The following is a 15,005-nucleotide window of genomic DNA, read 5'->3' on the forward strand; positions in this document are numbered from 1 at the left end:
AAATCAGGTTGTTTAAGGGGCGGGCATGGTCTAGTGGTTATGACGCCTGCTTTACACGCAGGAGGTCCCGAGTTCGATCCTCGGTGCCCGTATTAAAATTACAATTTATATTTATCTCTGTCTATCATCCATAAATATTATAAGAGGGTTATAGGTTTCATTCGTGTATAATATTATACTTTTCATTTCAAAGCTGTGTACGGCCACTTTACACTAACTCTTAATTGCTTTAAACGACTCTATGTCAGATCCCAGCTCTTCAAAGAACTTTTCACTCAATACCTGTTTTTGGTTACACAATATGTTAGAATCGACATAATACTCTAAACACCGCTTCCAGTCCCTGACTAGATGCTTCAATCCTGGGAGCTCGAGTTCATTTATTTTATCCTTAAAGCGAAATGAAAACCAGCTCAGGAGGTAGTATGACCTGGGACTCTTGAACCTTCCTAGTTCCCTTATCATCCTGCCAATAATGTACAGGCACGTGACTCTGCACAGATCACTCGTGCCTTCCGTAACCTCAAGGCACTTTTCCAGTAGTTTGTCGTGCGTTTCTTCAGATAGCCGCACTCCCATCTTATCAGAGTCCCCGTACACCTACAAATGCTGCTTTAATACCCTTCATACCATCAGAGATTCTTCTAGAGGATATGCATTTGTGTTCAACATATACGCTATGCAATATTCATACAGTGTTGGCGTCAACCTTATTTGCCTAAATTATTTTTATTTTTGCTTCTACTGTTGTTGCTGCTAATTACTATATCGCCAATGCTGATTGAATTGATGGCACTTAGTGTTTTGCACCTACCAAGACGTTCTTACGATTTTATACACTTCGTACACATTGTCGAAATCATCCCTTGATATCAGCTCATTTAGTAGTACATAGATTAGCGATAAACTTGGCGGTTTCTTTAGCCAGTTACGTGAGCCCCTGATCAACTAAACCGTATTAAAAACCTCGTCCCTACCTCAATTGCTTCGTCCAGCACGTTGCATCTCATTGTTGTTACAAACAACTTGTCAACTGCCTCTGGACTAAGTTGTCTTCCGAAATTATAAAAGTGATTCGTTGCTACCAGGGCATACTTATAATCCTTCTCGGTTTTACACCTAAGCTTTTGTAATCAATATGAATTAGTGGCTTATACACTTCTAGTTTCTTACAGGTTCCATATTGAATACAGGTGTTTTATATCTACTCTGAAAAGTAGGTTTCTTTTACCCAGCTCTATGACCTTGTCTACGTACTGTGCGATTTTTGCTGTGTTAGCTCTGTTTAAACTACACATTCTTATTTAGTGATAAATGTGTACCAATATCTCGATAGAATTATCGTCATTTTATATTAAATCAAAATCCGTCTCCTTTGCTTTACTTTCTGGCAATAGATTTACTTTTTTTACGTAGTTATCTCCTTTAGTTTCACTGCTTAATCTTAGAATCTGAATTCAGGGTTAGTGATGTGTGCCGATTACCTTCATATAAAATACATTATCTACACTTTGCAAAACTTCGTCATCTCTGGTTAAGTCTAGCCATACGTATCCGTTTCCGTGCTTATATCTGGTTCTAAAGGGTCAAATAGAATACACTGCCGCACCTGAAGTGATAGTTGCCAGGAAGTGGGAAAATACTCCTTATATACCCTAGCGTGACCTTAAAATCGTGGCTATTTACTGGTATAACAAGAGCGTTTGGTGTTTCCCAGTCATCACCGTCGTTTGTAACAACGTACAACAGCAACTTGTACCCCTGGGCATTCATAATTATATTGTCAACATAATTGATGGAATCATCACATTTTCCTCAAAATAACTATAAATTGGTCAGTTTCTATTATATTTATTTTGTTTTAATCTGCGTTTTCCATTTTGTTAAAAGATTCCACTAACACATACCATGTAAGGCTACACATTCACATATTCCATGTTTACGTTGATATATCTTCACCATTTCAATATTCCTTAATGAAGCATCCTATTGTTGGTATATATGCTCCGTGGAACGGGAAACAGAGTTGTATCGACCTATCGTCGTACACATCCGAGTGATATGCGAACCCAGCTGCTATTGAGTCCATTGTATGGCTGCATATGTAATTTCCTGTGGATATTAATCTTTTCACGCCGTATGCTTTGGCGACCACGTACGCCAGCACCCCTGTGTTGTACGATATCATGTCTATGACCGATTTATTCAAGTCCTCAGCTCTATATGTACATATTCATATTTAGGCACTAACGTCACCTCCTCGTCCTTGGTTTTAGAACTGTCATCAAAATCTACTTCTAATTCCCCTAAACTATGCAACTATAGTCTCCTGTTACACACCTTGTTGATAGCCCATATGGCTCAGATTTATTTACTGTCCTGAATGAGTCCATGGGATACTCTGTAAATGAATCCAGTTTATTATTTCCTAAAATCCATTGTTAAGGTCCTTCAAATCACCTCTTCTTAGGTGTTTGATAAATTCTCTGGGCTTATTCAATGGCAGCAGGTAATTTACGAGTCCAAAGCCAGTCCCTATTCATTACTGATTTACGTTTCCTTTTTACCTCCTGAGATTGCGCTTCCATTTAGATGATTATATTCAGATGGAGAGGATACCTAATTGATATCTCTTTTGGTTACTTTATTACCTTTACCATAAACATCCCTGACCCTGAGCTGGCTATGATGTATGGATACAGTGGCTCCTAATAAGATGTTACTGTTACTTCATTCCTTACCATTGTTATAATGCGTGGGATTCTGTGGTCTAAGTCGTAGTCTATTATTGAATTCGGGATGTTTTGTATGAAGTCGATTCCCTCGACTATACATATAACTTCAGTGGCCTTCTTTACGTTCTTAAACTCCCTCGTTAACATTTCAAAGTGCTTATAGGCTCCCCCTCCCGTCAAATTTATTGATTTCCCATCGTCGTGTAAGTTTTTTTCTAGAATTAAGCGTAAATCACACTAACTTACCCTTTATTGTTGACACTACCAGATCCAAGTCTGACAGAGGCACGTACTTGAACGTCAATATTCCGTCCTCGACTTCGAAGCTTTGGAAAATTGACAGCATGAACTCCAACATTTGCGATAGGCTCTCGTTGCGATAATTTCTTGGTGTGGCTATCTGCTTTTCGTACTTAAACTGCTGAATGAACGACAGGCAGTCCAGGTACCCTGTGTACACACTCTTTACGTATTCGTAGTATTCTTTAGATTCTGGTTTAAACTTGAACATAATCTTAATAAATGTTCCTCCGATATCCATTGCCAGTGAAACCCTTTCCGATGCTCTAAGAATCCTGCTTTTAAACTCATTGTTGTTAATCTTCATTAACTTTAAACTAGCATTTAGCTCCTCTTCATCTGGATTTACTCTATTATTATCTGATTTAAGTTTATTGTACAACTTATTTTTTAATATGCTTGATTCTTTAAGGAATTTGTGAGCGTGTTTGTAGTCTTCCTCTGTGAACGTATTGTATTCCAAGGTACCCACCTCATTTTGGTCGGTGCGTGAAAAATATGTGTTAAAGTCTCTGTATGTTTTTGTTTTACATGATTTTACTATCAATTCATTCAAATTATCAAGCAAATCTTCGAGTACATTTGGTCGTACGTCATCGTGGCTGGAATCCAGTGATAAAAACAATTTTTGCTGCAACCTTAGAATACCGTCTATGATTTTTGAAACCATTTATAAAATCAATTTTTATTTTCAATTTTTTACAAATTCTCTATTAATTATTCACTACTAGTGCCGTACATTACTAACATACACAACTAAGCTTATAATTACATACTTAAAAAAAAAATAAATTAAAATCAAAAAAACAATAACTCTTTAAAATTTACAAATTAAATCCTTAAAGTTGAATGTTTTTAGGGTGCCGTCAATCCATATGGAACAGGCATACGAACTTGTTGTACAACTCCATTCGATCGAAGATATAATAGTTCGGCGGTATCGGCTCCTTCGGAGGGTACGATAGCAGCAGAATCCTATCGAGTGTGTCTGGCTTAAGCTCCAGTAGCTGCTCTGCAAAGGGGCCTACATTCGGACTGACGTATGTGTCGCTGTGATCTCCGAACACTATTTCGTATTTATATCCTTCGTGCTTGTAGTCGAATATTACCAGACCTGGTGCCTTGTGCTGATCGTACTTGTACATCACAGGCTCGCTCTTCGGCTCTTCGAACCTGTCGATTGCGAATGTTTCATCGTCAATGTCCAGGTCGAAGAAGGTAAAGAAGTCCGTCGTGTTGTAATACGTTAGACATTCACCGAAGCAATATAATACTAAAAATGTGTTAATTGTGTTATATATTACCAAATGCCCTCTTGTTTATACATTTAAATGGTTATATGTTTACGTTTAAGTATCTATTCATATTAGTAATTACTATGTGGCTTATATTAAATGAATATTAAATTAACTCTGTGAATATGTAAATGGATATACTTTTTGAATTAACTAGCACGTACCTTTATTATGTGGTTCTGAGGTGGTCCTGTTGAATGAAGTGATAATGATTTTATATGAATCTGAGGGTCCATGGTACACTGTTGTGATTATGCGATTAGTTGGGAAGGCGTCCAGGTTGAGGAGCCTCGAGCCAGCCCACACTTGGCTGAAGAGATGGTACGGGTCCGTGATGTAGTGAGTTATTATCTTTCCGCTTTTGTCCTCGTATTGCGTTTTATACACGTAGTTGAGGTTGTTTGACATCAGGTTTGACAACACAACGTGCTCCTGCTCCCTGGCGTCTGCGTTCATGACGTACGTCCAGCCCTCTATTTGTTTATACTTCGGTCCATCGTACTTGTTCGATATGAACCTTCTGAACACGTAGGCTCGCTTGTACACGTCCACCACCAGGACTCGGTAAGGCAAGCCCTTCCTCCTCTCATGGTAGTGGGCGTTGACGAACCGCGCTATTGACGTTTGGTTTCTTGTTAGCGTGAGATCCCCGAAGGTGGTCGCTCCTATAATATGGTCCGAGTTATGTGTTGTGAAAGAGACTGATAATACGTTGCCGGGCAACTTCCGGGTGGTCAACTTGATGGCATGGGAGTAGGAAGTTTGATTAAAATCTAAATCAATGATTGTGGGCAGTCTTAATTTATGAAAAAAGGGAATTGGAATAACCAATAAGGAAACTATTAAGAAAATTGAGACAGTGAACAAAATATTAATCAAACGAAATGCCCAAAACTTAGAAAGGTCAAATCTGGACTGTTGGCGGGTCGTATTACGTGAATTATACATTTTTTAAATATAAGGATTATAATTAAACTGTGCAAGAGTTATTTCTGATTTAATTGGCTGATATAGTGTACAAAAAAAGATAGAGGTAAGCCGATGGATTAAATTGGCACGAAAGCACAATTAAAATTAAAATAAATCATAAGATTTAACATCATAAATGACTATGATGTTAAATATGATTTATAACTGGAGAAAACCTAATAATAAACTAAATTTTAGTTCTCTGATATTGGGTTATACAAATAATGAAAATTTAGCTAGTAATAAACATCACATGGCTATTAAATTACACCTCCAACGAAAAACTGTTGGATTCATTTGGTTTTAGCAATAACTCAACTGTTGACAGCTGCTCGATGAAATTCTCCGGAGACATTCCATCACACCTACCACCGCTTAGGAAATCAAGCAGATGTCTTCTATCGCCCTCATTCCATTTTAAACCAAGCTGTGTGTGAATTAATTAGGGGTGTTTGCTAATGAAGCTAAAATAGTGTCAACTTACATGTTTAATAATTGTTTGAAGTGAGTCGGAATCGATTCCATATGCGGAGGTCCATGGAATCCCGTAAACTTGCTCAAAAAGGATCTGAATTCAATTATAAAGGTGTGCAGTATATTTTCAAACCTTCATCTGCGATATGTCGAGAGGAATTACGATAATCTGCTTAACGACTAAGCCTAGGACCAAAAACTCCTCCTCAGTCAGTGTGTAAGGCTTGGTCCTCGTAAAAGACTTGATGAATTCCTAAAAATGGGTGAATTGATAAGTGGATTGAATAAAAAGGCTAGAAGAGGCTGAAATTTGAGAGTAAATTACCTTTATTCTCTTCTTGTTGGTTATTTGGAGGCCCTGGGAAGACATGAACCTGAGTATTTTAGTCATTCCAATAACGCCCTTCTTCTTGCTGTCAAGGCTGCACCAGATGTCGTTCATCTGCTTCTGAACGGCAAGAGGCGAGGTTTTGAGCTTGGCGAGGAGGTGACGCCAGTAGGTGTCGCCGTTCCTCTTGAGCGAGGTCTCGACGGCGTCAAGATTGAGAGCGTCAATGAGCTCCATGGCGTGCCTGGTGTTGTTGGACCGATTGGACTCCCAAACCTTCTCAAGAGTGTCGAGCTCTATGAGAAGGCCAGTTTTGCCGACGACAATGAGCGAGTAGAGGATTTTTGGGATGAGGAAGGCAACAACGCCCAGGTTGCACAGAATTATGGGATTGCCAAACCTGAAGTGGATAAGCCAGGTGTTCTGGTGCTGCTGAACTAGGTAGACCCAGATGGCAAGAATTATCATAAGGCTGAAGCAAATGAGCTCGAAGAGCTTGACGAGGATCTTGGGCCCCTTGGACTTGAAGAGGAAAAGGTCCTCATGCTTGTTTACGGGAGCATCGCCATGAACAAGCTTGGTTAAAAAGTTGTTCGGCTCATCCTGAAATGGAATAAGAGGGTAAAACGAACCTCGAGTTGCGCAAGTTTGTAGGGAGGAAGAAGCGACTGGTTGAAAAACTTGGAGATTTCCATGTCGTTGGTGTTGTGCTTAAGAATGAGATATTGAGATAGCTTCGAAGGATATAGCTTATCCTCAATGAGGAAGACCTGAAAATGAGTTAATATGGTCGTATATAGGGGTAATTTGGGTACGTGACCTACGTAAATGTGAAGCAGAAGCATTGAAAGAGCACAGAGCGTGCTGAAAACCGATAGAACCATGACCTCGTTCATTCCCTCGAAGTTCAAAGTGTTCCTAAGAAAGGTTAAAATTGGAGAGGAACTAACCGTAGGACGACAGAAAAAAGTATGACGAAAACGAAAACCGCCCTAGGGAACCTGAGCATTTGGACGGAGATGTCAAGAAGGTTGGCGCGCAGGTACTCCATGAAGTAATAGCCGCCAGGGTCGTTCTTGGGAAGGCTCATGGCGTTTATGTTGTCTATAAACTCGAACCTGTTGGCGAGAAATTTGCCGCGCCTGAGAACGCCCGGGTTCCAGAGCCGGTTGCAGAAGCTCTTCTCGAGAAACTCGACCTCCTTCGCAGTGGTGAGAACGTCGGAGTTGTCAGTCTTGCGCATCCAGGCGATGGTCCTCCTGACGATGAACTGGAAGTAGACGACGTAGACCAGGTACCAAGCGAGGAGAATGACCGAGATGGAAAGAAGGCACTCGAAAATGGGCTCTACGATGGAGTTGGTATTGTTCTTCAGGTGAGGCAGGTTCCGATTCTAAGTGAGAATGATAGATAATTGAGAGGATGTGAAGCATTATATTCATTTAGATAAGGAGATAGTTAATCTGCTAGGTAGGTAGGAGGGCAGGTAATGAGTTAATTAAGTATCGGACTAACCTGCTTAAATATTATGTTATCCAGCTTTGTGGCAATTCTGGTCTGTAGAATGAGCCACAGTACGAGGTTTATGACCCCAATTAGTGCGATTTGCCTGAAGCACATGTTGAAGGCGTTCTTGAGGAAAAGGTCCTGAGTGTCCTCGATCTTGCCCTCGATGAGTTTGAACAGGGTCATCATGAGTATGGCGAACGTGGATGTGAGGACAACGACTACGACAACTACGGTGCTCCAGCCCCTGAGCCTGTCCCGGATGCTCCCATCGCTGGAAGGGGCCTGAGCGCCGAGTTTCCGCAGACTCGAGTCGAGGTTGTGCCCATTAGGCTGGTTTGTCGAGCCCTGAACCGCAGAATCCCGAGTCAGATCTACAGACTGGTACTTGTTCCTAAGAACGTCAGTCGCAAGCCTGTTTCTGACTGCTAGGTTGGCTACATTTGAAGTGTTCGCCTTGACGCTCTCGGCAGTGTACGTGATCGTCTGAGAAATCGACGTGCCAACGAATAGCGCTACGAGCAGTAAAGTTGGCCTCATAGTGAAATACAGTGGTTTTATGCGATAAACTGACGGTATCTGAGTCCCCTGTGTGTGTAGGAAGACGCTATAGTAGAATCCATCGAACCCAGATAGTTGAAAGTGCGTTTAAAAATAAGAACTAAATTATACTCAAAGCATAACAGCAGTGTGAAATAAATTTGTGTGATAGAATGCTCTTAAATGATGAGAATCTGTCTAATTGGTCTGTGACAAGCGAATAACCAATAAAAAAATAGAAATACGTGAATGTCATTTAAATAGACACGGTCAAATGTTAATAAAAATGATATATAAACATTTCTAAGTGGGTTTGAGTGAATGTTTAATCCACGAGACTTGAAAATTGAGTGGTGTATCGGTTGGTCTACGTATGGAATGTTAAGCGACAGATAAAAATTAAATTGTAAAATATTAATATAAAGAGTCCCTTTAGCGGTACAGTGTTATTAAAATATGGAAGACCAGGGAAGGGATTAGATAAATAAGACAAAATTGAACTAGAAGATCAGTTAGCACTGTGATGCACCAATGAGAAATGGTACCAAATGGAATTTGAAAGAGGATATTTATGTAATTGGTATTAAATAACAGATTTACGATATTGTAAGAGGAAGCTGGATGTATCAGTAAAATACTGGATGATGTATGGAACTTCAGAGTGAGAAATAGAACATCGTAGGAGTGAGAATAAGTGTTTTTGAGCACGTATTTAAGACACTGGAAGCATCATACGTTTAAAATCCTGATTAAATAAATAGATTAACACTGTGTAGTTTTATTGCTCCATTTCTGGGATTTACCCACATACGATAAAACGTACTTGTGCGTCACAATAAGTTTAGTAGAAAACCCAATTGAATGTACCATTATTGTTTTACAGTGGTTTCACGAACTTATGACCAGACTTTTAGCTACTCTTCTATCAAAATTGAGCGCCAGATTGATCTAAACATCCCAAACAACTGACGTTTGATCGAGAGTTTTTACCCTTTTAATGATAGTAAGAATTTTAAGCCTTGTGATATGATATATACAAAGTGTATATCACAGATTGTTTCCTTAAATTTACCTAAAAGTAAATATGTATAATAGGAGAACTCCAAACACATTAGAGTCCAGAGATGTGAGTAACTATCAGAAAAGAAAGACAAGGTCCAGCGAAGGGTATGCACGCCATAAGCAGAGGTACGACCAGATCCTTGAGAGGAGGAAGCAGATTGAGGCTGTAAGGTCGGAGAGAGACAGGTACGCGCACACGGAAACGCGGTACAACCGAAACCAGTACAAAGATAAGTCGATGATCATATGCAGGTACTTCTACAGGTACGGCAAGTGCACAAAGGGCGACGCCTGCCTGTTCTCACACGACTGCACGCCCCTTAACTCAAAGGACCTGAAGCTGTGTCACTACTTCGTCAAGTCTGAGGGCTGCAAGAAGAGCGCCGAGGAGTGCAAGTACTCGCACGAGATACACAAGTTCCTGTGCAGGCAGAACGTAATAGCAGGATTCTGCAACCAGGGCGGCAAGTGCCAGTTCAACCACCTGCCCATCGAGTCGATCCGAAGAATGGACGACACCGAAAAGCTCAAGTTCTGCTACAACAACAAGAAGTTCCTCGTCAAGTCGCTGATCAACTACCTGATCAACGACAAGTGGATTAAGCCTCAGGAGATTGGCGTCTGTGACGACATCAAGGGCGTGACGGCGATTGTTACCGCCTATAACAAGATCCCCGATCATGTGGTTAAGACGATTCCGTGGTACCTGCACTATACACTGCTAATTTTGGAAAAGGACATGAACACAATGCAGCAACAGAAGCAAGAGTCAAACGAGTAAATGAAGTTGAATGTATTACATTAGTGTACGTGTTACGTCGCTACTGGCCGTCATAGGGCACGTAGTTCTTTAGCTCCTTGACTCGCCGCTTGTGAGTTTTCTCGCTCGAGTGGGCGAGCAGCGAGTTCTCGTCCATGAAGTAGCGGTCGCAGAACTGGCAGTACAAACTCCCTGAAAAGGGTGAAAGAGTGTGTAGGAGGGTGATCTTGAGTTAAAGTAACTTACTTGTGTCGTCAGTGTCAAAATTTGAGTCGCTGTGAGAGGATTCCGACTTCTTGAGCTTGAAAAGTGAATCGTAGACTAAACAAGGGCATTTTAACAATTAAATATTAGTTATATTGTGTAAAAATACATGTAAGTAGATATGGAAGATACTCTGATCGATATCCTTAGATCGGTGTTTCAGGTCACGAACGCCCCTCTTGAGGGAACGGTTGTGGCCCATCCCCTTATGGCGCTTTTTACATCTTTTGGACATTTTAAATAAATACTAAATAATTTATATAACGGATATGAAATGTTTTTAAAACTTCGACGGCTGCAGGATTCGAACCTGCGCGGGCATAGCCCAATGGATTTCAAGTCCATCTCCTTAACCGCTCGGACAAACCGCCGACACCACACACCTCAAAATAATGTTTATTAAATTTTATTTTGTCAATTGATGAAGTTTACAATGATCAAGATGTTTAAGCACTTACAGATTTTGCTATCCTAAACAGAAAATTGTATCACTATATAATACTTAATAAAATCAATTTTGTTTTGCTTCTAGGATATTTTAGGCCTCATTCTATAACTCCTTAGATTCATCATATAGTAACCAGAATCCTTACTTACACATTTACAAGATTCTAATCATTTCACAATTTTCATTCAAAATATGTGCATAATTCAATGAGTTGGAAATTTTTGACCAAACTTTCCTTTGTTTTTAGAGTTTAATTATAAAACATGTTTGGCACCAATAAATAAGTATATTCACTCTGTTTGTATCATATAGATACGTACTAAATATTATGATGAATTCTAATCACAGAAATATTGTATACAAAATTGATAAATAAGATATATTGCAATTTTTCATGATTTTTACATTTATTATTTCTAATTTTGAACTAATATTTTAATATATTTGATATTTTTTCATTTTATATAATCAATTGATATTTAATCTATAAGTTTTAACGAAAAAGAAAGGGGTGTTATACCTAAAATATATGTGAAATATTTTTGTAAAAATGATAGTAAAACTAAAGGGAACAATAATTTAAAAGGAATCTTACTGTATTAATTCATTTCGTGATATAATACAATGTGTAAAATAACAAAGTCTAAAAAGAACACAAAGTAAAAGATAATAATGTTGGATTGATAAAATAATAGTATTTTAAATCCTATGATAATTATTTTGATATAATAGTGGTTATAAACACCATTGTATGACTTATACAGCAGTTTGTTGCTGAAAAGATACACCCATAACTGTAGTGTATCTGTAACACATTTTATCCTGCAAAATGGCCCAAAATGCATGGAATAATTAAATTTATGACATAATATGATTTGATGATTCTTTGGATTCAATTTTTAATTTATATAAATCTTCGCCCCAACATTAAATGGAATCACCGGAAAAATTATTTTAGATTTATGTACCAGTTATTGTAGTTTTTAGAGTAAATATAGTTTCCCGGTGTTTTTGTAGAGATAAGAATGAGTAGTAGCAACCTTTCGGATTTCATACTCCCCGATTCCTCCCAGCATCTGGGCTCCAAGTGCTTCCATTCCACTCCCCTGACCAATATTAAGTGGAAGATTCACCCAACAGTTATATTTACAATTCTAGACTCGTATATGAGGAGGGAGGAGGGCCAGTACAACGTTATTGGCACGCTTCTCGGGATAGTTTGCGAAGGTAACACAGTAGAAATTACTGACTCCTTCGTCGATCGACACTCGTTGACAGATGAGGTTCGCTCAATTCCCATTAGTTAGATATAATTCACAAGTTTCAAGCTCGCAATTTGCGATTAGGGCCTGCTTCAAATCATAAAGGACCACCACGAGAACATGTACGAGCTGAAGCAAAAGATCAACCCGAAGGAGCAAGTAGTCGGCTGGTAAGAGCAACAAAGATAGAGCACTTTAGGTTTTGCACGGGATCTGAAATGACGGAACTGACGTGCGCAGTGCACGGCTGGTTTAAGCAGTTCAACTCGGTATCGATGTTCTACCCGAATCCGAACCTGTACGAGCCGATACACCTGCTGGTCGACGCGACCTGCGACAGCGGATCGATGATGATGAAGGTAGGATGCACGCAGCCCCGCTTTCACTGATGCTCACGTAGGCCTACGTTCAACTGCCGCTGACCATAACCAAGGACGCCTGCTTCCAGTTCCACGAAGTTGACCTTGAGCTGCTGGTGGCGCCCTCAGACACAGCTGGAAGTAAGTGAGACGTCTTAACAGCCGATTTTCAGTTTCATTCTTGTTAAAATCGCTAGACAACTCAAAAAATAGGAAACCTCTCACAGCAGGTACGAGTTAAGCCACTGGCACCCTCACCAATTAGCAGAAACGCTGTCACCAAACACCTTCACGAACTCTCTTCTGAAACTTAAGGACCTTCTCGACAAATGTTTGAAACTGGTCGAAGAAGCGATGGTACCGAACTAGATATTTATATATATGGAAGAACATTTTTGTGCATACACCTCGGTACTAGGTACAAGTATACAATATTTTAGACACTAATGCGGACAGGCGTACAAATCTGTGATTTAGGAAAACAGAGGCGGTGTTAAAATAAACCCTGAAATAGGAAGGTTCCTGCTGAAAACAGTCTCAACTGAGAAGTTGATGAGTTTGCAAAAGATAGAAAAGATCTGGGAGTTGGCGATTCAAGATAACCTAATGGTACGTTAAGAGGACCAAATTAATGTGTAGATTGCGTACTTGGCGAACCTCGCTAACCTGCAGTTCGTGCTCTCAGAGCACTTGAACTCATCCTTCTAAACGGGTCATTTGAAGCCATCGCATCTCAGACTCCTTGACCCCGTTTGAAAATTCTTCAATCCTAAGTTCAAAGTGTATATTTAAAACAGGCTGTTTGTCAATGTGTGCAGATATGTAAATACATGGGAGGATAAATAGGAATATGGATATATAGAAGGGTAAATAAGTGTATAAATAGGTATGGGATGTTGATAGTGGCAACTAAGTAGCTTGACTAAATTGTGCTCACAGTTCATGTATTTCCTGAGTGTTCTGGGAAATGTTGGCCTCCTCCTTGTACTGAGATAGGTCCTCGATGTCCATGAAGGTGATGCTGTCGGCCAGGTCGTAGAGGTTCACGTTCACGTTCTTCTCGAAGACGTTTAGCTTGTTCCCGTCGAGGAGCTCGAAGGGCACCTAAGCGACGTATAAAGGGTGGAGAGTACCTCGATGGAGTTTGAGGCGGTGGTGTTGAGAGAGTTGTAGACGCGAATGTTGCGCACCAGGTTCTTCCCCAACCTGGGAACGGAGTTCTCAATCAGGAGGGAGAGCTCGCCGAAAAGTCCCATCGCCTCGTTCATGCTCTCGTTCTTTGATATGAACAGGATCAGCTTCTTCTCCTCGACCAGGGAGATGTTGTTGTACATCTTCTTTATGTTCTGGTTCTCAGTCTTGAGCGCCCAGGGCGCCAGGACGTATATGGGATTCACCACGTAGGCCGCCGAGGCCTCGAAGTCCTTCAAGTCGACGTTGTTGAGCTCGTTTTCAACTGCGAACCCGAATGAGAAGCACAGCACCCTGTTGCTGAAGTTTCTCTTCATGGGTTTCTTTTTCTAAATAAGTCAGTGATTGTAGATGTGTATGCAAGTGAGTGTCCGTGCAGGCACGAATCGGTGTGCAAGGCTGCTTATCTATGTATCCTAGCGACTTTAGTACCTTGAGTTGCGATTTGGTGTCTGAAAGTTAAAATTAGGGGACTCGACTTACTGTATCTCTGCAGACTGACTAGGTAGTTCTTAGTTTCCTTCATCTCGCCCTAAAATTGAGTTGACGTGATTCACAAGGGTGTAAACTAACTGCCAAGTACGAGTCGAAGAGCCACTGTATGCTTAAGCAGGGAATGGTGGCCGACGCGTCGATGATTCCGTCCTCGAAGCTCTCGTCGAAGGTCTTGCAGAACAGCAAGTACAGCTTCCCTTCGTGTTTGAAGTCTATGTAATTGGCGTGAGCGAGTGTGTGTGCGTGTGCCCAGATTACGTGTAAGGAGATAAACTAACTTTGATCTTTTAGTTGAGAATAGTCGATGAATGAGAAGCCGCAGTGTGCTATGAACCTGTGCAGTGTGTCGAAACTGCATTTGATGTCGCTCATGTCACTCACTCTGCCGCAGAGCACATTGTTCAAGGAGCCTATCAGTGAAACGTGCAGGTCGCTGCGCCCGAACTGCAGACAGTTGAACTTCCTGTTTGCTCTGAAGATCGGCATTGTGTCTGAGGAGTAGATTTTATTGTCCCTGTTACAGCTGTAAAGCCATATCGGCGTGACTAGCTTGTAGTCCACTGAGTTCGGGGGCTTCACCTCAACTCCCAAAGAGTAGTTACACAGGTAAAAGTGGACTGGAATTTTCCTCACATCGACCTTCTTATTAGGGTACTTGACGATGTTGGCTCCTTTGGTGATGAGCGATTTTAGCAAACAGACAACCAGGTCCCTGCAACTGTCAAGCTGGTCATCGAAGCCCAGAAGGCATATAGTTTTGTTGTGCCATAACCCTGATTCCGCATCGTTTTTCCAAAACTCGTCTTTGAGATAAACTGACTTGTACACATCGTCAAAAAATAAACTGGGCATAATAAAAATTCAATGTATATAGTACGTGTAACTCCGGGTGTGTATTAATTTGATTTATTTCATGGTTGATATTTGTAGGATTGTGCTATGTGCACAGCAACCGGAGTGATTGCTTATATTCAGCCGTTTTTAAACTGAAAAATATAAATGCTTTATTTAAAAATG

At 40.4% G+C, this 15,005-nt stretch overlaps 9 protein-coding genes and 2 non-coding genes across 11 annotated transcripts; 3 read left to right on the forward strand and 8 right to left on the reverse strand.

The window, feature by feature from the left end:
- Positions 1-19: 19 nt before the first annotated feature.
- TOT_04t000005 lies at positions 20-92 on the forward strand. Its single transcript has one exon. It is a non-coding gene; the product is annotated as a tRNA-Val (tRNA).
- A 121-nt stretch (positions 93-213) lies between these two features.
- Positions 214-1,298, reverse strand: TOT_040000463 (conserved hypothetical protein; the record flags this gene model as incomplete). Its single annotated transcript, XM_009694093.1, has 5 exons — positions 214-600; positions 631-718; positions 815-948; positions 978-1,119; positions 1,174-1,298. The coding sequence occupies 5 exons, from the start codon at positions 1,296-1,298 to the stop codon at positions 214-216; spliced, it is 876 nt and encodes a 291-aa protein (XP_009692388.1).
- A 51-nt stretch (positions 1,299-1,349) lies between these two features.
- On the reverse strand, positions 1,350-1,773 carry TOT_040000464 (conserved hypothetical protein; the record flags this gene model as incomplete). Its single annotated transcript, XM_009694094.1, has 3 exons — positions 1,350-1,451; positions 1,500-1,578; positions 1,610-1,773. 3 exons carry the CDS (start codon positions 1,771-1,773, stop codon positions 1,350-1,352), a joined length of 345 nt encoding a protein of 114 aa, XP_009692389.1.
- A 190-nt stretch (positions 1,774-1,963) lies between these two features.
- Positions 1,964-3,705, reverse strand: TOT_040000465 (uncharacterized protein; the record flags this gene model as incomplete). Its single annotated transcript, XM_009694095.1, has 8 exons — positions 1,964-2,219; positions 2,252-2,311; positions 2,341-2,428; positions 2,461-2,535; positions 2,568-2,619; positions 2,652-2,708; positions 2,742-2,950; positions 2,982-3,705. The coding sequence occupies 8 exons, from the start codon at positions 3,703-3,705 to the stop codon at positions 1,964-1,966; spliced, it is 1,521 nt and encodes a 506-aa protein (XP_009692390.1).
- Positions 3,706-3,901: 196 nt separating this feature from the next.
- Positions 3,902-5,278, reverse strand: TOT_040000466 (conserved hypothetical protein; the record flags this gene model as incomplete). The annotated part of the gene is made up of 2 exons (XM_009694096.1): positions 3,902-4,308; positions 4,495-5,278. 2 exons carry the CDS (start codon positions 5,276-5,278, stop codon positions 3,902-3,904), a joined length of 1,191 nt encoding a protein of 396 aa, XP_009692391.1.
- Positions 5,279-5,564: 286 nt separating this feature from the next.
- TOT_040000467 (conserved hypothetical protein) lies at positions 5,565-8,147 on the reverse strand (the record flags this gene model as incomplete). Its single annotated transcript, XM_009694097.1, has 8 exons — positions 5,565-5,726; positions 5,784-5,867; positions 5,907-6,026; positions 6,099-6,704; positions 6,734-6,871; positions 6,926-7,019; positions 7,052-7,494; positions 7,617-8,147. 8 exons carry the CDS (start codon positions 8,145-8,147, stop codon positions 5,565-5,567), a joined length of 2,178 nt encoding a protein of 725 aa, XP_009692392.1.
- Positions 8,148-9,231: 1,084 nt separating this feature from the next.
- Positions 9,232-9,990, forward strand: TOT_040000468 (uncharacterized protein; the record flags this gene model as incomplete). The annotated part of the gene is made up of 1 exon (XM_009694098.1): positions 9,232-9,990. The coding sequence occupies one exon, from the start codon at positions 9,232-9,234 to the stop codon at positions 9,988-9,990; it is 759 nt and encodes a 252-aa protein (XP_009692393.1).
- Positions 9,991-10,030: 40 nt separating this feature from the next.
- Positions 10,031-10,468, reverse strand: TOT_040000469 (uncharacterized protein; the record flags this gene model as incomplete). The annotated part of the gene is made up of 3 exons (XM_009694099.1): positions 10,031-10,161; positions 10,216-10,290; positions 10,366-10,468. 3 exons carry the CDS (start codon positions 10,466-10,468, stop codon positions 10,031-10,033), a joined length of 309 nt encoding a protein of 102 aa, XP_009692394.1.
- Positions 10,469-10,522: 54 nt separating this feature from the next.
- TOT_04t000011 lies at positions 10,523-10,604 on the reverse strand. Its single transcript has one exon. It is a non-coding gene; the product is annotated as a tRNA-Ser (tRNA).
- Positions 10,605-11,706: 1,102 nt separating this feature from the next.
- On the forward strand, positions 11,707-13,010 carry TOT_040000470 (uncharacterized protein; the record flags this gene model as incomplete). The annotated part of the gene is made up of 7 exons (XM_009694100.1): positions 11,707-11,964; positions 11,985-12,302; positions 12,344-12,443; positions 12,476-12,532; positions 12,571-12,659; positions 12,780-12,911; positions 12,942-13,010. 7 exons carry the CDS (start codon positions 11,707-11,709, stop codon positions 13,008-13,010), a joined length of 1,023 nt encoding a protein of 340 aa, XP_009692395.1.
- A 225-nt stretch (positions 13,011-13,235) lies between these two features.
- TOT_040000471 (conserved hypothetical protein) lies at positions 13,236-14,840 on the reverse strand (the record flags this gene model as incomplete). The annotated part of the gene is made up of 6 exons (XM_009694101.1): positions 13,236-13,406; positions 13,436-13,822; positions 13,926-13,945; positions 13,977-14,025; positions 14,067-14,200; positions 14,267-14,840. The coding sequence occupies 6 exons, from the start codon at positions 14,838-14,840 to the stop codon at positions 13,236-13,238; spliced, it is 1,335 nt and encodes a 444-aa protein (XP_009692396.1).
- Between the last annotated feature and the right edge of the window lie 165 nt (positions 14,841-15,005).

Source organism: Theileria orientalis, chromosome 4 (genome assembly GCF_000740895.1).
Source record: "Theileria orientalis strain Shintoku DNA, chromosome 4, complete genome".
Taxonomy (NCBI): domain Eukaryota; phylum Apicomplexa; class Aconoidasida; order Piroplasmida; family Theileriidae; genus Theileria; species Theileria orientalis.